Source organism: Conger conger, chromosome 15, assembly GCF_963514075.1.
Source record: "Conger conger chromosome 15, fConCon1.1, whole genome shotgun sequence".
Lineage (NCBI taxonomy): Eukaryota > Metazoa > Chordata > Actinopteri > Anguilliformes > Congridae > Conger > Conger conger.
In genome coordinates this window covers 14,021,575-14,046,689 of record NC_083774.1, presented here as the reverse complement: position 1 = coordinate 14,046,689, position 25,115 = coordinate 14,021,575, and the positions used below count along the sequence as shown (strand labels likewise).

Genomic DNA, 25,115 nt, shown 5'->3' with positions numbered 1-25,115 from the left:
ACAGGAGATGGTAAAGTGGAAAGGCAAACATGGCCGTCTGACCTTGGGAGAGAAGTGTGACAGCTCTCTCTAGAAATCTTTAACTACGGGACTTCAACTCGAACCCCCCCCCCCCCCCGCCCGCCTTTCAGCCTTTCATCTCTAGCAGCTCCCCGGGACTTCACATTAAAGTCTCATCTCATCGGCGAGCGACTTTTTAAACCGGGCAGAAAACGCGTAAGTCACAGAGTTCATTAAAAAAAAATTATATTCAGAAATATCAAATTTCCCGTAAAATTTCGAAGAAAAAGAAAATAAACAAAAAAAACATTGTCAATATACGCCGCTTGTCCCGGATCTTCAAAACTTGAATCCCTAGGTCAACGATGGTTTCACGTCGTGAAAAGAAAGCGGGAAAAAAGAAAATAAATACTAACTTAACAAAGCCTAAACTCTTTCCAATTAATGGCCAAGAAAGGGAGAAAAGCCTGTCCTTTCGACTGATCATTAAAGCCATTTTGTTTGGGGGGCCATTGTGTTGGGTTGCTTAGAGACGGGCCTACACAGGAATGAGGGCCGGACCTTTGGTAAACGGCCGGCTGGGTCCGGCGTAATTCACAGAGAGGATAAAAAGCTTCCTGAGCCCAAGCTAATGAGGAGCTCCAAGGGGGGGGGGGGGGAGGGCGAGAGAGAGAGAGAGAGAGCGAGTGGGCTAGGGCGGGGAGGGGGAGGAGAGTCCATCAAAGTGATAACATTTACAAAAATGAGTGTTTCCTGGCTGGCCTGGTGATAGAGACAGCCGACAGGGAGCCCCGCGCTACACTGGTTCCCCAACCGAGAGCTAACAGAGACGGCGGACAAGCAAATAAGAACGGCAATTTATGAGCGAAGGGGATTTCTTTATCCGAGGGGGGTTCTAAAAGGAGCCTCTCTAATTCAGCACCCTTTGCATGGTGGCCGGCCTGACAGCGCCGGGCTGTAGGGGGTCCGTAATAAGCGCAAATTACCCCCGAGTACAAATTGAGCAGGAGCGGGGATGCTGACAAATACATAACACAAAAAAAGAAACCTTTGATCCATAGAAGGTTGAAAGAGGATCTATATTTCACCTCACTTAAGGGAATAAAAAGGTCCACACGAATCCCCAACCCCCCCCCCTCACCCCCCACCTCCTTTCTCCTTTCAAAACGTCCCTCCATTGGCTGGAAATGAAAGAATGAATGCCTGCTGTAATTGTTGGCGATGCACTCATATGCTAAATGCTCTGGCTTGAGGTTGGCCATTAGACCGATCTCCCTGTGTGTACAGTATGACAGTGGGCATGGCCTACTGTGACAACGATACGCTGTGTATTCCCCGCACCACTGCGTGCTACACTCACACCTCACTCCTTCCCCTCGGGGAACCCAACACAGAGCGCGCCCGGCACAATACTCCATAGTCATCATTTTAACAACAGAGCGACGTAAACAAACAAATTCAAGTGACGAGGACACACATATCCGTTCCTCCAGGTTGAGTGGCAGTAGTCTGCACAAATAGGAGCAGGTGCAGGCAAAGGGTGTAAGTAGGGGGGGGTGCATTCACTGGTTCACAATACCGTGGCAGATGGATGGACACTCAGTATATCCATCCATCCTATCTAGTGCACCCATCCACCAATCCACCAATCTACCAATCTACCCATCCACCAATCCACCAGTCCACCAATCCACCAATCCACCAATCCACCAATCTACCAATCTACCAATCCACCCATTCATCCATCCACTCATCCACCGGTGAGCTCGGGCTCCACAGCGGCTCCCTGGACCAGGGCAGGGCAGGGCAGGTGAGGAGCCACGCCTCTGAAGCACAGCCTGAAGCTGAAGGAAGCACTCTGCTGCTGAAGCCCTCTGAGACTCCAGCACATCTCATTACATTATTCACACGCCGGGCTGCAGTCCTTCTGCAGGGGAAACATGCACAGCTTACACGCCTTTCATACTCATTGTGAGCTTAAGGAAACACGGGATGGCCACTGTCCCACAGGGGAGACTAAACCGCCTCAGGGCATGCAGTGCAGTCCCTTCACCAGTGTACCCCAAACCCAAAACCCTCACACCGTGCCAACTGTACTGCCTTTATGAGTGTACCCTGAACCCAAACCCTCACACCGTGCCTATGTACTGACTGGTACTGCAGTGGTACTAGAGGGATAACTGGTACTGCAGTGGTATTAGAGGGATGACTGGTACTGCAGTGGTACTAGAGAGATGACTGGTACTGCAGTGGTACTAGAGAGATGACTGGTACTGCAGTGGTACTAGGGAGATGACTGGTACTGCAGTGGTACTAGAGAGATGACTGGTACTTCAGTGGTACTAGAGATGACTGGTACTTCAGTGGTACTAGAGAGATGACTGGTGCTGTGACGGTACTAGGGAGATGACTAGTACTGCGATGGTTCCAGACCAGAGAAACAAAAAGAAAGTCTTCAGACAAGCATCTCAATCAGCTCTGGAGCTACTTTTGGAGGACAGATGGTCAAGTGCTCAATAACTTCCCCCTCGAGCGACCGTCTCTGTTTAACACCCATCAGCACGACACCTCCAACCCAATCTCAGGAGCCAGAGCGCGGGGAGGTGAGAGGTGAAGGCCATCAACCCGGATTTCCAATTTCCAACTCAAATACACAGAGACGAGGGAGCGGCCGGAGAGCCGCTAAAGGGCAAGCGTTCGCTCCACTCTCATCAAACACACTTCCGCACACACTTCCTGCACCCGCACGGGCGCGGGTTAAAACATTTTGAGTCAAAATACGGGTCAGCGACTCCTCCGTCAGGAAGAGGATGGCACGCGTCGGGGCCGAGGCTATTTTCAGAAGAGAGAGACGACAAAAGCACTGCAGCTGGAGCGCGAGGTGAAATGAGACGTGACAGACTGCTTTTCAAAAGGAAATATGGCTATGCTTCATACATTAATAACACTCCAGGTGCCTTTACAAGATCCAATTCATAGGTAATGATTTTTAGCTCAAACTCTCCCTGAAAGCAGCACGTCTTTAAGTGCCATTAAAGGGACATGAAGCATAACTCAACACGCAGCGAGAGAATCTCCAGCAGCATGCCAGGGAAACCTTTTGACAATTCGGACACAAAATTGACAACGTTGCCGAAACGCTACATTGGCGCTCCCTTCCTTCGGCCGATGACTTTATATCCCATTGAATATGTACACGCCTACAGATATACGACTTTCATGTGTGTAGCATGACGTCTTTATAAAGGGCTCGTGCAGTACCATATCATGGCTGGCACAGAGCGTCACAGAACAGTCGCATCACATGATTATTCTCTCCAGTTAAGGAGGTAGGTATGTGTGTGCTCTGTTTTACATGGGTTACTGTAGACCGTGGGCGGAGTGTGCCAAGGTGTGATGAAGATGAGAAAACCTTGGCAGCCTGCTAAACCTTCAACGATCACAGTTTTCTGTTAGCAACGGCTAACGCTACATTGCTAAAAAGCTGAGTCTCTTAATTGAAATTATCTGTTGTCTATGTATGCTCACACATGTATGTGTGTGTGTATGTATATCTGCATGGGTGCATGTGCATTATGTGTGTGCTGTATGTGTGTGCGTTGTGTGCATACGTAAGTCCGTCTGTGTGTGTGTTCTTGCGTGCTGCCTAAGTCCTGTCATGAACGTACGATCTAGTCTCTCCTATTAACATTTGCTTGAGAGAATCTGCACATTCCGTTTGAAATGAAAAGCAACTTAAATGTTAATAGAATCAAGAGCAAGCTGATACTGTGGATTGTAGCCCGATGCATAATGCAAACAGTATGTACATTGTTAATACGCCCGCTTTCCATTCCGCCATTTTGTGATTTACTTATCGTCACAGGGTGAGCTGATCGCTTTTGACAATGAGTCCCTTTCTCTGCCAGGGATGAGCGGGTCTGTCAATCTGTTCACCGGTTAATTCATAAATCATACAGAGAGGTGCATTAAAGATTTCCCCCGATATTAAATTTGAAATGTGCTGAAAAAATGCAACTATAGCCTGACCTTTTGAAAAGGACTCCCTGGGGAGAATTTCTTATGAGAAGAGCTTTCTTGTGTGTTGCGGCATGGGTGTGCGTGGCGTGGTGGAGCCGTTCCCATGCACAGCAGAAGGACAGAGACTGAACGGCCCATTGCACAGTGAGAAGCCTCCGGAACCCTAAAACAGCGCAGCAGAGAGCTGTCCACACACATAGCAGGCCACAGTCTCTACCGTCTGTTCTCCCCCTCACACACAGGCTAAATATACCCACATGTATGTAGAGGGACTGCCAAAACAAATTAATTCCACTGTGGAGCGTATCAAAATGTGGTAACCGAGCTCATTATAGACATGCTTATTGGATGGGAATGAACAACATTATTAAAATAAAATTAACATTATTTTATAACATATTATAACATATGTATTAGCTTTATATCATTATTATTAGGTATATCAACCTTGTATTGAGTTCATTCATCCTACAGTAAGGTGCTTCTGTGAGAATACATCCACGTAGGACAAACTAGTACCATCAAGTGCTTTGTGTGTGAGAGAGAAAGAGACAGAGAGAGACTGAGAAACAGAGAGCGAGAGACACAGAGAGTGAGACAGAGCGAGAGAGACAGAGTGAGACAGAGAGAGAGTGAGAGAGACAGAGAGAGAGTGAGAGAGACAGAGCGAGAGACAGAGAGAGTGAGAGCGCACGTGGATGATTTTCAAAAGCAGGAGATCAACAAAGATGAATGGCTTTATTTTGCAGTGTGATCAATAACAAACATGTGTGCAGTGATTTAAACAATAGATCTTAAAGCTTGGGCCGCAGATTGCTTCTCTGGGGTTTGGTCTGGTGTCGGTGTCAATATTTGCTTTGTGAACTCTTTACAGAGGAGCCCAGGAGAACAGGGTTATTTTTGCCCTGGAAGCTCATCCAATCAGGCCGAGAATATTTTATCTGCCCGATTGGATCGTTTTTCGGCCTTCTGCTTAGCGGCACCCAGCACGGAGCTGACACAGTCAGCGCTCCAGCACATGTGTAACCCCCTGCTCTGGGAGTGAGCCAGGGGAGGCTCTGGGGCTCTGGCCCTGTTTCAGCGGCAGGCTACATCACATCCCTGCTCCAGCGGCATGGGAATGAGCCCGGGACAGACCTCTGCTCCGGGCCCCGTGGAGCCGCATTGTTAAACGGGCAGCGAGCAGCACCTGAAAGCTTAAAGAGTCCAGATACTCCCAGGAGGATTACCACCCCTCACCCCTCTGCAACTTTCACTACCTACCCCACCGCTCCGCGATTCAACCCCCCGTCCGGCACGCTGTTGAATTAAACCGACAACGGGTGAACGGAATGGCCTGTTCTCTACATACAAAACATACATGCAAACACACATCCATTTGAGAGCACCGGATGTCTTTCCCGATTCTTCATTCTCAATAACCTGCGATATATAATGACGTGTCGCATAAATACATGTACACAGAGCAGCCGTGGGAGGCGAAGACCACAACGTTGACCAGTGTCCAGCGTGGCAGTGTTTTTCCTCCTCATTAAGGGCTTCTGGAGACTGGCAGGTTAAATCAATAGACTGACATACAGGCTGACAGGGATACGGTTATTTATATGGATAGATGGGCACATATGTTGAGAGAGGCAGGGAGACATTTCTCGTTTCGCGGCTTTGATTGAAAGACAGATAAAATCTTCTCGGCCCGACCGGGGTCGAGGCAAGAGGACTTCACAAGCTCTAAACACCTGTCTGGCCAGCAAGGTTGTAACAGGGAACTTGCACAAAAAACGGCAGATTAAAAACTAGCGCAGTGAATGTACAAGCGGAGATATTTTCATGCAGTACACAAGGAAAACAAGTTCACTATGTGTGCTGTGCTTCTGGGGACCAAAGGCTCTAAATTTACCGTGACATACTAGGCTGCAGTGGAACATCACTGCTATTACGTTATTGGTTTGCTTAGGCTCCCTTACCCAGAGACACTCTCACAACTTAAATTATGTACAAACTATCCGTTTATAACGCTGGTTACCCTACAGAGGAAATTCAGATTAAGTACACGGCTCAGGGGCGCATTGGCAGCTCAACTTGCAGCCTTTGAGTTACGAGCCTGGTTCTTTAATCAGCACACTAGACTTCTAGTTATATTAAAACAGGCTAGGCACTGTATTTGGTATCAGTAGTGTACAGCTACCATTAAGTTTTATCCAGGTCCGTGTTCCGGCGACTTTAGCAGAGCAAGTGTTAACACTGAGTTATTACACATGTTAATATTGTTAGGTTTCATTAGAAAATTCCAAGGCCCCCAGTCCCCATTGATTGTGCACTCGACTTATAATGTTGAATGCCAACTAGAAGTACCACCTTTAACAGGAAAATGCGCTCAACTCAAATGAATAAAACACTTTTTTTCGGAGTGCCAGAACCTTAATAAAAAAAGAAAATAATTCACAGAACTACCACCTTGCTGAATGCACATTCAACTGAAAGCTTCAACACAATGATATAGGGTAACGCTTGAAATAAAGCTAGAAATAAAGACCTTTCCTGCGTTCACACTGCCTTATTCTACTGATCAGACTCCCACTACAGAGCGTCTATTACCAGCAGAGTCTTGCAGCAGGCTTAAACAAACCAAGAACTGCAGGTCAGAGGTCTAACTCAACTAATCAAGTTTGAAGTCAAAAGCAGGATGTGACTTAAAGTAATTACAGTATGAAACAGGAAATGGGTAAATGTGCCGTGGTCATCTTCAGAACTCAGAATGCAGGCATTATTCAAAATTGTCATGTGATTTTACCCAGCACCCCCGATTCACTATAACGCACTGTGATATGAAAGGCGCGATATAAACACCACCCATTATATATTTATGACATTTGCAGTAAGCTGCTTTGGAAGCGGACATCTGCAAAATAGCCCAATGGGTTGCTTTATAATCATCATCATACTCATGACCATAAAAAAGGACCCCAAGTACTAATTACTAATTACTTAATGGGCATTACATTTGTTTAACAACATTTGACAACAATAATATTCTTTTTTACAACTGCCTTCCAACATTTCATGTAGCAGGCCTTGTTGGCACGAAAGCACCAAAGACCCATGACAGTAGAAGCAGGAGTGTCGGACCCAGAAGGGGCGATGGGGGCACTTACTTGCGGCCTGCACTCGTGCCCTGCGGCTCACCACCAGTCCGAAGGAGTTCTGGGCCACGCACTCATAGTCCCCCTCATCGGAAGAGCCGTCCAGCTTGGTCCTCTGAAACCAGCCGATCAGGAGCGAGCCGTTCACAAACATGGCGTAGTTGTGGTCCTCCAGAAGCAGCATGCCGTTCCGCCTCCACTGCGTGGTGATTGGTGGGATGCCCTCCACCTGACAGTGGAGCATGAGGGGCTGCTCCTGCACGGCGATGATGTCACTGGGCTCCAACGTGAAGGACAGCTCAGCCCCCGAGGTCACACCTGGGTACACACACACACACACACACACACACACACACACACACACACACACACGCACACACACAAATACACACACGCACACGCACACAAATACACACGCGCACACACACATACACACGCGCACACGCACACAAATACACACGCGCACACACACATACACACGCGCACACACACATGCACACGCACACACACACACACATCCACACGCAAACACATACATACACACATACACACACGCACATGCACACGCACAGGCACGCACACACACGCACACCACACATGGACACACACACACACACACACATTAAAGTAAACCATATGTGAAGAACACTTATAAAAACCCACTTTTCAATCTGCAAGGCCGTAAGATATACAACGCGTGCTACTCTCAAGGCTCAGATCCTTTTAACCCCAGCTTACCCTTGCCACATATACAAATTCTATTATCAAACCATCAAATAAGCAAGGCACAAATAAATCATATTATAACAGTCTTTATACTATAGAACATCCCAGTGGGTGTTTACCAGTCTTCCCAGAGTTTTAAAGCTACTGCCTGGCTTTTCCTCAAGTCAACAGGAGAGGAATGTTCCACAGACATGGAATGAAACAGCCACCATACATCACAATTTCTCCATGATGTCAGTGTCAACATGGTCATTTTCACTGTTGCTAAGGGCCCAGTGATTTACCACCGACAGCACTATTTTCAGCTCGGACACCTTTATCGCATCAGAGCGGCGTTTTCCGATTGCGTTCAAAGATATGTTATAGGCTTAGATATAACGAGAGACCACCCCGTCATCTACAGAAATTGCAAGATTCTGCAACAACTTTGATTTCCACCTTGCAGTAAATATTGTGTATGAACATAAAATACTCTTCCTCAATTCCATAAACAAGAGTGAAAGCAAAGGGTTCAGTGGTCGAAGGAAAGAGCCATACAAAAGCAATTATGTGAACATCTCTCACCTTCACCTTGAATTCTTTGTTCCCGGGCAGATAAGAGGGAATTTAGAACGGGGTCTGAAGCCTTTTAAAGATGCCTGATAAAGGAATGATTAAATACGAGACTTCAGAGATCTGGGTTTTCTACAAAGTGGTGTAAAAAAGCCAACAGACTGCTTGCAAAGGGCCAGGGTAAAAATAAATGCACAATTATTATTTGAGATGCATAAAATAAAAATAAAAAGAAGATTTTATGGAGAGGAAAGAAAGCTTTAATTCCCTGGGATAACCATCGTTTTCTTCTGTTATAACAAATCTCATATTTTTTGTGGTATTCACTTGTACCTGACTAGAAGTGGGGAAAGCACAGCTCATCAATGCTGATTAAACACAACCATGGTTTTACTGTACTAACAAAAAGCTCCCTCTATTTTCATCAAAATCTCAAAGGCAGACGACATAAGAATAGAGGGAAAGCCTCTTCGCATTTCTCACTCCATTTTATATTTATTTGTGACCTCAGGAACGAGCAACCACTTCTCCAAACCACATTAAAGCCAGAAAACACATGCTTTTTTTCTTTATAAAAACCGTCGTCATTAAATAAATGTTCTTTGTAGTACACTTGTGTAGCGGGACATGGTTTTTTTCTTTAAACAGACACGTTATCTGAATGCTGAGGTGACAGCATAAGGAGAAATGATTCAATGCCCTTGGTTAGTTAATGCGGCCCGATGGTAAATTGAAACTGAGAAAAAAAAACAGTGACTAAACGCAGTCAGGTAAGAAGTCTGCCCAGTGCTGTGTTTGATGAAAGGGAAAGCTCAGGGGACTATCTCTTGCATTCATGGCTCAGGGTATTAGATTTCAACTGGCAGAAGGACAGGGAGCTGCCTCTAGCCTTACAAGCAAGCAGAAGAAGGTGGGTGGGCGGGTCAGTGAAGGGGGGGGGGGGGGGGGTCAGTAGAGCGAGAGAATGGTGACATGGGATGGGGGTGTTGGGGGGGGTACCTCAAGCATAATCACTAACACAGCCCCCAAAATATCAGTCTTTTGCGAGCAGCCCAGGAACACACTGTCAAGTTTACTTCGTATCCCAGCTTCTTTTTTCTTCCGCCTCTCCCTCTCTCGCTTGCTTTCTGACACACTAGCATTTGTCCCTCTCCACGCCAAGTCCACATAGCATTTAACCTGTGTGACACAAACACAAGCTCACAGCTAGCCTGCAGTTTGTGTCCGTCCAGCATGTCACACTCGCTGTAATAACGGCGACCTCACAGGAGGAAGCGTGGGGCTGTAGCTGTAGCTCTGTCCAGAGTGCTGCAGGCTGTCTGTGTTCTGCACTTTCACAGTTTAGCACAGGATGCCGGCACGTAAACAGCACATGATGAGCCCTGGAGCGCACCAATCAGTGTGCTTTCTGTTCAGAGTGAAGCATGCGGGCGGTCGTGAGTGTGTGTGTGTGTGTGTGTGAGTGTGAGTGTATATGTGTGTGTGTGTGAGTGAGTGTGAGTGTATATGTGTGTGATTGTGTGTGTGTGTGTGTGAGTGAGTGTGAGTGTATATGTGTGTGATTGTGTGTGTGAGTGTATGTGTGTGTATGTGTGTGTGTAAATGTGTGTGTATGTGTGTGTAAATGAGTGTGTGTGTGTGTGTGTGTGTGTGAGTGTGTATATGTGTGTGTGTGGGTGTGTGTGTATGTAAGGGGGGGGGGGGGGCATAACTGAACATACTGTAAAATCCATGACAGAAAAATCTTTTAAGGGAAACATTGGAACGTCTGTCTTCTTTAGAGGTGTTTAATGTACAACTTCGTAAAACGGCATAGTAAAATTATCCAATTTCATCCCGTATTGAAGAGTGTTGGGTCTGACTTGTGTTCTCTACTTGTAAAACACTTATGTTGTGACTGCCAGAAAACAGATGCAAGGTTAATAAATGCGAAACGTGCAGGGAAAACGCGCTGAATTATGCAGTGGAAGCAGGAGGAAACAGCCTTTCATAAACAACTGCCTTTCCCTCCTGTTAAAATTGACTCGGCAGTATAATCTAACGGGATCAGGTCTCTGTGCGCTGCAGCTGTGCATAGGCGCGATATTGATCACTGTGCAAACATTTCATTCTCAGAACAGTGGGGAATGGGAGTCTGGCTTTTTCCTCATTCGAGGGCCTGAATTGAGAAGAAGGAATGAAAGGACTGTAACGTGGCGTGGAGGACTTGCGGGAAAGGCGCAGTTGAAACAGGGTCACTATCAGCAGCGGAGTGACACTGGCCCCACCGCTGACTGCGGTACTTGAGTTACTGACAGAGAGAGTGAGAGGGAGAGGGAGTCTTGGTTTGCAGAGAGTGGGGATAGCGACATGGCTGGTCAGAGCAACTGCACTCGGATAAAGAAGAAGGCCGCTGACCTGCATCGTAGCTCGATATGCCAATGACGTCATTCTCCGGCCATGAGAGCCAACAGCCGCTGTGGCCTCCACAGTCTGCAGCCACTTCTCAGAAGGTGTTACTTTTACACACAAACCAACATTTTCACCTTAGCTGTAGCTTTTCGTTTTGATACACCGTGCTGCTGACTTGCACATGTAAAACTCACAGGGGCAAAAAAAAACAGAATCTCTATCAAGCAATGACAAGTCCTCAAGTTCAACTGAAATCCCTGGGTTATTACAGAACCCAGCATAGCGTGAGCGCTCAACAACAATCGCTATCACACTGAGGACATTTTCCTTGGGATATTCTCAGCCAATCCTGGTAAGACGCGGGGTATATTAGTGAGAAAGAGCGCACTTAACGCTGGCTCTAAAACGGGAATGGGTTAGTGATTCCTCAATCTCCGCAGGGTGTGGGATTACCTCAGCAGAAGAGCAGGGACCTGACAGGATGGTGGAGACGACCTCTCTTTAAGAGCTGAGCGGCTTAGCTTACAGCTGACATCTGGCAGAACCCACCGTACCCAACTGGCAGGACTGAGGTACAGCTCCTTCTGATAAATATGGGCCATTAAACCCTCTGTCTTCCGCAGACAGGTGACGTCCATTTTCTATTATGTGCTCACGCCCTTTCTTCTTCATTTTAATGATGTGACAAAAAAGTCCTTAATTTGACAGTTTTGGGGAAGCCGGAGTTTTGTCAAGAGTACTACAGTTGATCATATCAACCCAAATGTAGATACTGATGATCCCTGTTCCCGTGTGTATTTCCACTGTTGCAAAGAGTTTGAAAAAGGGTTTGTAAGAAGGCTGGGCTATTTCAGTAAAATGTAAACCTTTGCTAAATAAATAAATACAATCTGATAATCTTATTTGGATGTAGGCCAGATTTAATATTTAAATGCTCTATGTGTAACTTATGAATACCCTCCCATTAGCACTGTTCACGCTATAGCCTACATACACATCTTCTGGGACAATGTGATAACACTGACAAATGAGCTCTGAGCGATTATGAGATTGTATTGTGTCCTAGTAGCCACACGAACAGACATTATATTGCATATGTGCTTATCTACATCAATAGTACAGTCGATATTAAAAGAAATGAATGGAAATGTATCAGTTTCATCTTCACAATATTATGCCTTCATTATGAGGGAAGGCAGAAGCACATAGAGCCTCTTCTATGTTCAAAACGCCTTCATTTCTGCATTTTATACCTCCCTCCAGTTCCCTGGAGCACAAGATCAGGAATTTATTCCACAATAAAAACATTTTTAAAGAACAACAAGATAAAAAAAACATTGAGGAGTCAAACTTTACCAATCATTGCCCAAGCATGTTACTTTTGTAACTTAAGGGACCGACCAAATGTACATTTAATACTGTATTAATGCTCCAGTGAAACCTTCTACACAAAAACAAATGAAGGCCTTCCACACTCTGTTTGTCTCCATCTCTCTTTCTTGCTCTTATTCGCACAAAATCAATCTCTCCCAAGTTCAAAAAACAACTTTACGACAACCTACGGAAGGCAAATCCATCTCCAATCTGTACTTGCTTGGCCATCTGGTTACCCCATGGCTGATGTACAAGGCCACTGACCATATCCTTCATAAAGTAACTTGCAACTTCCATTGGTTTTGATGGGGTAGTTTTTATGTGGTGTCGTAAATTCATGTCCAGGAGCTCCTCTATTGCCTTGGTCTTGTTATAGGCTACATTTCAGTGCCCCTTTGTTTCACACAAACTTTAATATAAAGATTATTACTTTCCGGCAAAAATGTAGGCCTATGGCAAGACAAACCATTACAATCTGCCTGTTTTGATAAGATGACAAATTGACCCCTAAAACAGACCATTTCACTTCCCTCATTGATATGGTACATTCATTTTGAACCTTTTTGAACCACTGACTCTTAAATGAAAACCAGATTTTTGAATCAAGTTTTTCTTTCTTAAACCACCCCTTAAAACTCATGTTGTCTGGTTTTATCGTGAGCAGTTCTTTTTCTCCACACTTTCATCTTTTCTACACTTTAGTACAGGTTAAGACGCAACTCATCCGATCATAAAACTTTGTTCCAGAACTCTAGTTTTTCTAATGAACTTTTAAGTGAATTCTGAAAGTTCATTCTGTTTGTTTTTGAGGCTTTCCAGGGATTAGCATCTTGTGGTGAACCCTCTTATATTATGCTGGTGTCAACTTCTCTTTACGGTAGCCTTTGACACATCTATGGCTGAAGCCTAGAAAATGTTCTTTCTCAGTTTGACAGTTGAAAAGGGTTCTCTTCACAATTTAAAGTATTCTTCGGTCATCCACGACAGTGTTCTACCATTTTGTTTCTACCATTTCTGAGCTCACTAGTGTTTCTTGCTTCCGTGCAATGTATGAAACAACTAATTTTGACATAGCCAATGCTTTGATCTTTTCTCTTCTTTTCTCCCAGATTTCTCAGCCTCATGATGACCTGCTTCGATGGCATTGACACTTCTTTGGTCATCATGTTGAGACAACAGCAACAGACTCCAAATGCAAATGCCACACATAAAATCTATTCTAAACCTCTTGTCAGCTTTCTTGTGCATGAAGTAATGATGTACAGTACAGCAGCCAAGAAACAGTCGAGCAGCCAATAGTCCAATTACTACTCGGGCCGTGTAATTCCAAGTTTCATCTTGTAAATATATGTACATACATGCATGCAAATAGCCTACCCACGAATTAAAGTTGACAGTCTGAACTAAGCTCATATTCAGTGCTCAATTTCCAATATAGTGTGCTGGAGTGCAGAGTGAAAACAACAAAATCGTGTCACTGTCCAATTACTTTCGGACGACACTCCAAAAAAGAGGGGGAATCAAACTATTCTTAGCGAACTCCCGACCTTTCTATGGTGAAAGCCCGCATGTTAAATGACGGATAGTGTACATGTTAAATATAGGCTCGGCCACGGAACCTCGTAAATCAATATTTTCAGGAAACACATCCAGAAGAATTTTGTGCTGTCAGTTGGCTACTGAAGACCGACAAGAAAACTGACGCACGTTCCAGTAGTTTCTTTTTTTAAACGCTGGTTCAACCACACACATATCTTTGTTCATTGCAATTCCTGCAACTGACCAAGTACAAATACACACTACTGGTACATAGTGCATATTTAAAGAAATTCCCAAACTATGCTGACTTCTGTAGTTAAAAGCTCAGAAGCGACGTTCAGTTTCAGTTTTTCAGTTCATCTTGGCCATAGGGAGATTAATTGAACATTATCCAAAGAAGCACAGATCACTCTATTAAGTAGAATTTTGTAAAAAGAGAACCAATCGGATAGATCCTCTCTTCATGAGAAACAATGAATGTAAACATATGGCATGGTTAAACACATTTGCAAAAGAACATCGTATTTCTGAACAAAGTAAGCGGTACAAATCTAGGGAGGATCACTTTTAAGCTTAACCGAAACAACTGCGTCCTACTGTGTCGAAATGATAGAAATAAGATTAAACACGCATACCGCTACACATGGCTACTGTACAGCCAACTACCGCAGCAGCAGCAGCACAAGTAGATCTGAGACTCGCAATATTAAGAAGCTGCATGCTCCTTAAACCACACAGAAACAACATGCCACACAGTAGCGATGTGGGGGGAAAAAAACAGGTCAGCAAGTTAACGTTCATTCCTGCACAACGCTCACCATTCAATAAACACCAAACAAAAAGCAGGTGTTACTTAAGGAGCAAGAGCAGTAGGCTATAAGTGATATCAATTAACACTCACCGACTAAAGCACTCAAGAGTAATCCAAGTAAGCATGAAACCCGGCAGCGCTTTCTGGTAGCCATTTAAGCACTTAAAATAATACGAGGCTTGGAAAAACAAAGCGAGGCAAAAGGTGGCAAGCAGTTAGCTAGCTCTTCATGATCCAAGCTACAACAATTGGTGGCTCGCATTGGTAGAATATGCTTGCGCCATTTTGCACATCTATCAGGAATCTGTCAGCATCTCGCGCTCTCCCTTTATTTTCCCCTCTCTCTCCACTGTCTTTCCTTTTCACTTGCAAACATTCGCTCACGTTGCTGCCTTTTCCACAACCACACCGTATTCTCCCCTTCTCTTTCTCCCCACCTCTCTCTCTCCTCCCACTGCCTCTCGCTGTCTCTTTTTTAAGAGGCTCCACTTGGGGGAACAAAAGACCTGACCACTTTCAAGACTAATGCAGGGTAGCTTAGATTTGCTTATTTGAATCTCCAGTGTTGCAGAGTGTGAAAATTACAGTTAAATTATTTTAATATGGCGGCCATGACAGTCCCATAGCAAATAGGATGCTGATGGAGTACCATATTAATTGGCTATTAATTGCTCATCAGTAACATCATGAAACGTTATCATTAAAATTAAATAATAAACATCACAGCATGTTCTGTACATATCTACTGTATAGCAATCCTTCAAAGAGCAGGATAGTGGTCCGGATTTTCATATTGGCTTTGTAATCGCAAATGCAACGTAAAACGACTTCATTGCAGCAGATCAGTAAATGCACTGTTACGAAAAATGCAAACTTTAAATGGGTCAGTACTGTAGTTAACATGGTTTATGCTTCGAGTCAAAATTAAGCATAATAGGCGCATGTGTCTTTTGTGCATGTTTCATTGGTTAAGTTCAGGTACATTGCAGTAAACAAAGCATGGTAGTAAACGCACTTGACAGAAATCGGATAGCAATAGGCAACGGGGAGCGACACCTACTGGCCATATTGTGAAGGCATCCCACCGAACAGCGCGCATCTTATGATTCGATTCTCTCAATACCGCTATTTGCGTAATTCTATTTACAAGACAATCTCCTATGTAAATGGAAGTACTCGTATTTAATTATTTATTTATAATAATATTAATAATAATAGTGGTTGTAGTACTAGTAATAGACGTAATCTTATGGATTATTGTTCATTTGAAATCAAATTAAATAAAGATTTCAAGCTTGCGATGGCTTGTTTACCGGGGTTCCCAAATTGGAAATCTAAACGGTTGCCTTCCACTTGCTGATTTCATAGACCATCTTACGCAACTATTTTAACACATTCGAAATCCCAAGATATATAGAAGGAATTTTTTAACTACAGCTCTTGCACCAGCATCAAATTTCCTCAATTTCCTCAATTGCAAAATTCACCAAGAGATGAATCATTGATTCAATACAGTAATAATTAGTTATGCCTGAATGTTTGAAAACAGGACACATTCATACTCATCTGCAACTCACCCAGACCTCTGATTAGGAAAGGAACAGGCCCAGGTTGTACCATGGATACCCATATCTAGAACCATGCCTCCCAGTACCCCACTGTGTCAGCCCCCGGTCTGGATGATGATGTGACATCGGAGGTGGGGGTCTCCACTCAGGCCCACACAGGCACAGAAAGTGGTAAAGGGCCCATCCAGGCTGGCGTGGAGTCAGTCACAGTCATGGCTTCTGGCTGAGGTAATGCCATCAGTTCAATACCCCTGATTGGGCCTTTATCCTGCATGAGCACAAATGTGTTCATAAGTAACCTCTCTTAATAGCCATAGACCATGCAGTAAATCAGTCAGCTAAGATCAAGGCTGTTAGCTAGATGTGTCACTTGCTGTTTAAAATGGCAAAAACTGAGCTGCCACCAATGAAAGAGTTTCAGAACACATTTTCTATAGTGTAACATGTTCATTGGGAACATCAGCAAACATTAACAAAAGCTACAGTATATACCAATAAAATGCAATTGAATTTCAGAAATGGCTCACATGATTTTGTGTATCACAAAGTTATCTGTGGTGTATTTGTTAAGGACTAGTAGGCTGCTAGTACAGACTGTGTGTGTACAAGGTCATTATCCAGCAGTGTCTAGTAAATATTCAGGTAGACTGGAAATGTGTAAAATGCAAGCACTGCAAGTTGTAGATAATGATTGAATAAAAATGAGATATGTGTGTTAGGGTCCAAGCACAATCTTCCTACCCCTTCTATAGTCTGATTTCAGGGGGACAATAGGAAAATACACCTTATCAGGGCAAATGCAGCGAAAAATGCCTTGTGCTCTATTATATGTAAATATGTGCATGTCTTGTGTGAATGAAATTGTAGCTTTAAGGCATATCACTTCCTATAATTGCCCTACTGTAACACCATTCTGAAGAGCCATCAACTCTAAACGTACTGTATCCGTGAGTAACTGAATTTGTTGATGCAATTATCCATTTACATTAGGGGGACAATGTTCGACCAACTGATAACAACCTTAGGCAAAAAACAGTATGTTCATTGCAAGAGAATAAGTTAGAATTGCTGTCTGAGTTGTAATTGACTAATAAACAAGACATGACACCTCTCTAATTGTAAAGGGGTGTGGTGGATGGATCCCCAGAAGATACCATTATGCACTTTCAGTGCTGACCAGAGGGACAGAACTCCGTTTAGATTGTGTAACATTAGAGCACTTCAAAATCAGACTGTAGCACATTCAACTTTGACTCCTTTATTTGATTTCCATTTGTTAATGTGTCTTATAACACATTCACATAACAGTGGAAAGGGAATTGGCAGGGATTCATTCATATTTGAGCAGTTTGGAAAATGATTGCTCTAAGTCTGCATCAAAATACCAGATAACTCTACGCCACAAATGTCAACTGTGCGTAATGCCTAGAATTCTGCTTTTCAAAATGTTTATTTACGTAACAGCCGCGTTAATGCAAAGATTTCCCTTTTCGCGTGATGTGCGCATGCGCACTGGAGGAAACTAGACGGAACAAAAAGTACCGCAGACACGCACACTGCTATCTAGAAATTAAGTGTGACACTCCCGCTCCTAGACATTACCTAAAGACAGGGCATCCCGTGTAACAGAAGACCACAGAATAGAGGATGCATTTCTGAAAGTGGTCAAGGCAAATCCCGCATACGAGATTATACAAAGGAGCAATCAAAGCTTTTTTCGAGCGGCTCGACAGCATGTCCCATGGGATCCTACATCTAACGCTGTCACTCTCAATCGCCCCACTGTGAGACGTAAGTCCCCAAGTCCCTCGCTGCACACCTCGATCTTCATTTTAAAGGTAAAAATAAAATGCTTGGAAAAATAACATTTTTGGCTGCACAAAATTTCTAGCGCAAAAGCCTAACCATTTTCAAATGTAGGAGTTTTGTTTTACTATTTCTTTATTTATTTTACAGTCTTAAAATGACCTGAACTGAAAATACAGTCATGAATAAAATAGGATGTAGTCAACAAGCAAGGCATTCTTGGTAAATCTATGGAGGGAAAAAGAAGATTGTTATTGGAAATATATGCACCGGGCAATGTAAGCACCGTGCACAGGCCTGTACCCGACTCTAGCCGAGGATGGAAACGGCAGGACCATCGCATAAAGGGCGAATTGTGAAGAAAGAAAACAAAAATGAACTCCTTGAAACCGGAGCAGCCATTTCCAACGCTCGAGGCAGGGTTGTGAACACTGTATTACCGTTTCAGACCCGAGGTCCTTTCACATACGGTAAAAATGAATCGCAATAGATGAACTACAAAGCAACTTTCAAAAATCCAAGAAAACAAACTCTTGGAACTATCGCATTTGCCAGAGGACGCAGCTTTGGAAGTAAAAAGTAATAAAGGGGGACTCCAATGAAACCAAATACAAAATGTGAAATACATCAATATTATATTTTCTCCAGTAGGATAATATAAGTAATTTGATGGCCATTTTTGAGTTAAGCAAGCACATCATTTGACTGGTGCAGTGCCCCTTCTACAGTATATTATTTATAAGCATTCATGAATTTACTAATTAATGCATGTTGCCATAAATGGTCAACGATAAGTCAACAGCTGTCTTCATACATGGTACAAGTCACCTGTCATATATTAGTTTGAATATTTAGTATGCTGTCTTGTTGCATATTACTCTCATTCAAAGTGTTAAATTAATAAATAAAATACAAATTCAGAATGGACCATTCCAGAGGACATTTTTAGTTTTCCCATCTATCGGGATGCATATATAATTAAGTGGTTGAAATCATTGTTTGCATTACAAAAGTAATCACATTTTCCTGAAGAAAAAGATAAGCATTGATCAAAAGGTCACCCCCAGCAGGTTTGCACATGGTCAGCTCCAGTATTACCAAACTACAACTGAGAGCTCTGTGCTCTACCTACCTTTGCTAAGGCTTTTCATTAAAGCCTAAGTCCTGTCAATTTATCATTTGACCCTGATGTGCATTTTCACATCACTTCGCTTGCATTTTCTACCCTTTTGGAACTTCTCGTGTGTCAAAAATTCAGATTAAAACAATCAACTGATATTGAACTGATATAACAAGTCAGATATTGAAAGACTGTTTCACCTAGGGAGGAAGGAATGAAGGAAGATAGGTAGATACTGTAGATAGATGGCTTCCAGCACATCATAATCACAAACCTGTGGTGATTGGCTCCTGTGGTGATTGGCTGCTGTGGTGATTGGCTGCTGTGGTGATTGGCTGCGGTGATTGGCGGCTGTGGTGATTGGCTGTGGTGATTGGCTCCAAAAAAGTGAGACAATCAGAGCCAGAGGCTGAAGAAGGTGAGTGTCTGGAGGGCTTTTCTAGAGAGGTGATGGCTTTTCTCAGGGGAATGAAAGGCCTTGGTGAGCCTCTTTCTGCCCTGCCGTGCCCACATTTCTGTGCCCATCTGGGCTGGCCCTCCCTCCTGCTGTGATTGGCCTGAGGGGTGGGGTTGTAGGGGATTGGGCATGGCCACCACACTTTCTGAGAGGCTGACAACTGGGCACAGCTGTGGACAAGCTGTTCTGAAAGGGTGCTGCTTCCAGACAATTCCCCCATCCCCCATGCCCAGAACCCCTGGTCTTCTTCCAAATCTGACAATTCAGAGCGAGCAATCACTTCTGCCTCTACCTGGTTACTGCACACAGAGGAAAATAGGCCCAGCCCAGGGTCACTGTGTAGAAAGATGAACATACAGTATACAGTAGAGATAATTAATTTTAGAGAAGGGCACAGGAATTCTACTCTGTGATGCAGCCGTAAGTCCCTCGAGAATCCCTAGCCAGCTCAACTGTTCTCTCAACAGTTCTCTCAAGGGTCATCCTACAATCCCATTTCTATAAATAATTTTAACAATGAAATGCAAGGTCGATACTTCAGCCCTACGCACAGATTTTCACTATTCTGACAAAGTTAAATTACCTTTGAATTGTCTTTCAAAGAGCCATAATTTGACTTGAACTAATTGAATTCCAAAAAATGGCTACCGCAAGAACGTTACTTCATGAAGTACGCATTTTACTTGCATCTCAACTTTACTGAATAATTATTATATTATTGTGCAGGGTAAACAGGACCTAAAATTGACCTCTGAGGAATGCCCATGTGTTACGGCAGAGGAAGATTAGTTATCTACAGTATCAGAGACTGTTCTATTTGTGAGGTAGGAACTGAGCCAGTTTAAAACTGCCAAAAGCTGTACTCAGGTCAAGAAGTATATAGTTGCTAATATATACTTGCTGAGTTTACACTAGGCTTTTTCAGCAGGGGGTGGACAAATGCATGTTTACAGATGGAAGGAAAAGTGTCTGTGGTTGGAGAACTGCTCATAATAGAAAATATAGTAGGAGCAATTGATTTAGACCAAGCAATTTGGGTAAGACGTTGAAGGAAAAGGTTGCATAATTATGAGGCTTTACAGAGAGATCTCTGCCCCCCAAAAAAAAAAACACCTCACTTCTGTGGGGAGGATTCAAAACTGAAGCAAGGGAAGGGGCTTACTATGGAGTTAGTCACACCTTGAATCCTTGAGTTATTACGTTCGTTGAGATGCTGATCTTGGTTTCCTTAACGGCTTTCTGGCATTTAAGCAAGTGATCTGAGAGAATGTCAAAGGAGACTTGCAATTTATCCACCTTCAACTTCCATTTGGCTTTTCTACACTTTCTTTTCAAAGCCTACATACTTTAATTTAGCCTTGGTTGCGATACTAGATTTGACTGAAACTTTCTGCTCTCCGCAGGGGCAACAGAGTCTAGGATAATTTGGAGGGTTCCTCAGCATTATTCCCAGAAGACTGGATAATATTGGAGTTAGATATTTCTGAGAAGGCCTCTTGAAGTCAGATGTCAAGTTACGGAAGCGAGAGAGCACAGAATCACGAGAACTAGAACTAGGTTGAGGTAGCAGTGGGACATTAAACACATTTACCGTATGGTCAGATATGTACATATCCTTAATGGTAAAAATGTTGACTGTAATGACAGTTGACAGTATTGATCAAGATTGTGGCCTTAGCATACATATATAGCTTGAACAAGATTAAAAGACTGAACAAGATGCAATGACTCCAGTAAAGGGATTGATGGGACAGGAAGACATGGATGTTGAAATCTCCCATAATAGATCACATTACATTATTGGCATTTGGCAGACACTCTTATCCAGAGCAACATACAGTTGATTAGACTAAGCAGGAGACAATCCTCCCCTGGAGCAATGCAGGGTTAAGGGCCTTACTCAAGGGCCAACAGCTGTGCGGATCTCATTGTGGCTACACTGGGATTCAAACCCCCAACCTTGCCTGTCCCAGTCATTTACCTTAACCACTATGCTACAGGCCACCCTAATAGATAGAAATTCAGAGAATTCAGGAATAACACCTTAGCTCTTGGAGCTCTGTAGGGTAGCACACACAGCAATGGAGCTTTACCATTGAATATGAGACAGAAATCCAAATTTGGAGAAGCAACCAAGGGACAGACAGCTGAAATTTTTGTTATAAATGACACCAATACCACCGCCTAAACCAGATTTCCAGGGTTGGAGGAAGTGGGGAAAAATCTGGTGGGGAAGCTTCACTAAGAGGGGTAATATCACGATCAGTCATCATGAAAACCCAGTGAAACCTAGCAGTCGCAGTCATCTGTAACAGGGATGGTAACATGATTAATGGGCAATATGCTAATTAAGTTGCGTTGATGAACAGGTGCACAAGATTAAAAAAACTGTTGGTTATATTGCGACGAAATATGAGTCTCAATTTCTGAAAAGGCAGTTGGAGTAGTATGCCTGTTACCCGGAGGGGTTTGCAGGACTCGCATCTCCGGTATCAAGAAACAATAGCTGTCTGGAAAGACACAGGCAGGTTATCCCCCTGCATACTCCGGCATGTAGCCTCACGTGGTCAACAACAGGGGCTAGCAGAACACAGCAGTCAGGCCTGAAGCATTTGGCATTTGGCTAGCGGTTAGCGAATGAGCTCCTAATTGGTTGGGATGCTGACTGTCAGTACAGAAGCAGCTATCCCAGAGCCAGAGAAGGTCAGAATTGGCCAGATAGAGGATTGGCCATTACTGTGACATGATTTAACACCTTCCTACCCCCACAACTATGGTGAGGGAGGGGTCAAGGCATGACAACATTTAAGCTTGGGTTTTGTGGGTTTCACGGACTGACAGTAAACAGCAGTCATGAGGATGAGCAGGAAAGGATAGCAGGGGGAAAGGAAAACTACAGATCTCATTGACAAAAAGTCACCCATCTTTGTGATGACACAATCGCCATCTTGCATGTCATGCGTTATGTTTTAATGAACTACCTTTGGGGATTTCTGTCATCCTCTGCCTTTACCCACTTAATTACATCTGTTCACATCTGATGACAGTTTCCACACACATAAACACACACACACCCACACACACATATAACCGAACACATGCACATTCGCATGCACGCACACACACACACATACACACACACACACACACACACAGTGGAATGAGACCATTGGTGAAACGACGGTCGGTCCGTATGATGCTCCCAAGCCGCAGTCATGGGATCACCAAATCGGAATCATCAAAACAACTGCATTTAGTTCAGGGATTTTCTACATTTTAATCTGCAAGTGACACATTACTGTGAAAACAGGCGATTTGACATTCGAGCTGTGTACATTCAAGTGTGTAAATAAATAAATAAATAAATAAATAAGTACTCATCTTCAAAGTATATCAGGTTACAAGCCATCGTGGGGAAACTCTCAAGGGGCAGTACGCCCACGGCCATTTTCCCCCAGAATCACCCCGGCAGAAACCTGAGACTGACTGCAGGGAGTGTGTCGGATTAAGACTGCTGTCACACTCCAGTGTGTGCCTCCCATCTTGAGGTTACTGCGTAAAAGGGTGTATGCGAGTACGCATCCCTATGTACCGAGTCACACTAAACCATCCCTTTAGACTGGCAGCCCGTCTCGCAATGCTGTGATCGTGAGCATGCGACAACCTGTGCCGTCCAATTTAGCTTCAAATGCCAAAATCGACCCGGTATGAAAAACCACAACATTATGCGCCATGTAACATCCTCTTAATCGCATTGTGAATATGCACGATGGCTGCACAAAGCTCTCATTAGCACTTGCGTTTGCTATCCTTATTAAAAAAAGCTGTGTATTTTCCGAGACGTCTTTTGGCAGATGTTCCTACAGGAGAAAAGAGAGTGGGTGGAAAAAAAAATCTGCTTTCTTCGTCAAAGCTGTCATTGCTGTAGGATGCTGCAGTCACTCCCTGCACACACAAAAAAAAACTTGGTGTCCTCAAATGGCTTAGCTGTGTGTGTGTGTGTGTGTGTGTGTGTGTGTGTCTGTGTGCGTCTGTGTCTCTGCAAATAAGCTTAAGGGGAAGATTAGAGAGGGGCGGTGGAGAAGGGGGAGAGGGGGAGAGAAAGAGAGAGATACAAACCGCAAGCTCCATATGCGCTCTGCGAGGCTGCTGCAGCCACAGTGGAGGGCGGCCTCCGTGGCACTGTTTTTTGGCAAGCTGGAGCGCTCACCTACAGCCCCCGCGGGGCCCGGGGTGTCCTAAGGACAGGGGGGGCGGGGTGCGGAGCAGAGGGGAGAGGAGTGCCGGTCCCTGACAGGTGGTGCGCTGCATCCCTCTCGGGAGCTCCCGCTGTCACAGCCGGCAGAGGGGCTGGGACGGGCGGTGTTTGTACAGTTACCTGGGGGTGTAGGGATCTCACGTCGCGTTGCCGGGGCAACCGATCGCCCTCCCTATCCGCACACGCGTGTCCTCCCTTACCACCGCCCTTCCCAGCCTGATTGATGAGCTGACAGAGTACCAGGCCAACGAAAAGCCCATTTCATTTCGGTCTGTGCGTGCGTGTTGAGTCGGTTAGTCGGTTATCCCATTGCGCTCACCCCAACTGAAACCCTGGCGGTTAAATTGACATGCGTGAGTAACAGACACGTCAACGCATGCAGAAACATACACAGCTTTCGCGATGACCTTGGCTACAGTAAAACTGTATGAACGCTCAGTTTCTATTTCTACTGATTGTTCAGTGCTCGTTTGCTCTGGGCGTTCTAGACGGCTGCGTGATCTATTACCGATAGAGACAAGCTTCCCAGCCACGCAGCCAGTTAGTCACTGTCAGCGAACGTGGAAACTTCCACTGTGCTGCTGAAGGAGCCGCCCACCCGCTGCCCTTTGGACTGCACTGCTATAGCGGGTTAAGGGATTTAGCGCCCCCAACAGGATGGCAGAGCTGCAAAACTTACTTGGAGAAGGAGAATGAGCTTGTTCCATTATCTGTTTAAGCGTTAAGGAATGAGAACCCATTGTATATTGGCACGGCTAGTGGGGTGGTTAGGCACGACACGAAGTGGAGTGAATGTTTTATTTAAATAAAATTATATTGTTTTCCCAACTCACAGCAAGGAGGTCCTGGGTTCGAATCCCCGTCGGCCGGGGCCTCTCTGTGCGGAGTTTGCATGTTCTCCCCGTGTCTGCGTGGGTTTCCTCCGGGTACTCCGGATTCCTCCCACAGTCCAAAGACATGCAGGTTAGGCTGATTGGAGAGTCTAAATTGCCCGTAGGTATGAGTGTGTGAGTGAATGGTGTGTGTGCCCTGCGATGGACTGGCGACCTGTCCAGGGTGTATTCCTGCCTTTCGCCCAATGTATGCTGGGATAGGCTCCAGCCCCCCTGCGACCCTGTTCAGGATAAGCGGGTTCAGATAATGGATGGATGGATGGATATCGTTTTCCTGTATGTTTGAGGCGGCACGGATGGTGCAGTGGGTAGCACTGCTGCCTCACAGCAAGGAGGTCCTGGGTTTGAATCCCCGTCAGCCTGGACTGGCGACCTTGTCCAGGGTGTATTCCTGCCTTTCGCCCAATGTATGCTGGGATAGGCTCCAGCCCTTCTGCGGCCCTGTTCAGGATAAGCGGGT

General features: G+C 44.6%; 1 protein-coding gene across 2 annotated transcripts in view; it reads right to left on the bottom strand.

Annotated features, from left to right (window-relative positions):
* Window positions 1–14,748, bottom strand: part of LOC133111941 (immunoglobulin superfamily DCC subclass member 3-like) — a 67,002-nt gene extending 52,254 nt beyond the window's left edge. For both annotated transcript variants that reach the window (XM_061222582.1, XM_061222583.1), the window contains exons 1-2: window positions 14,644–14,748; window positions 7,173–7,478 (exon numbers count right to left, since the gene is read on the bottom strand). In XM_061222582.1, coding sequence (XP_061078566.1) covers window positions 7,173–7,478; window positions 14,644–14,707 — 370 coding nt within the window. In that variant the 5' untranslated portion in view covers window positions 14,708–14,748. The remainder of the gene's footprint in view (window positions 1–7,172; window positions 7,479–14,643) is intronic.
* Between the last annotated feature and the right edge of the window lie 10,367 nt (window positions 14,749–25,115).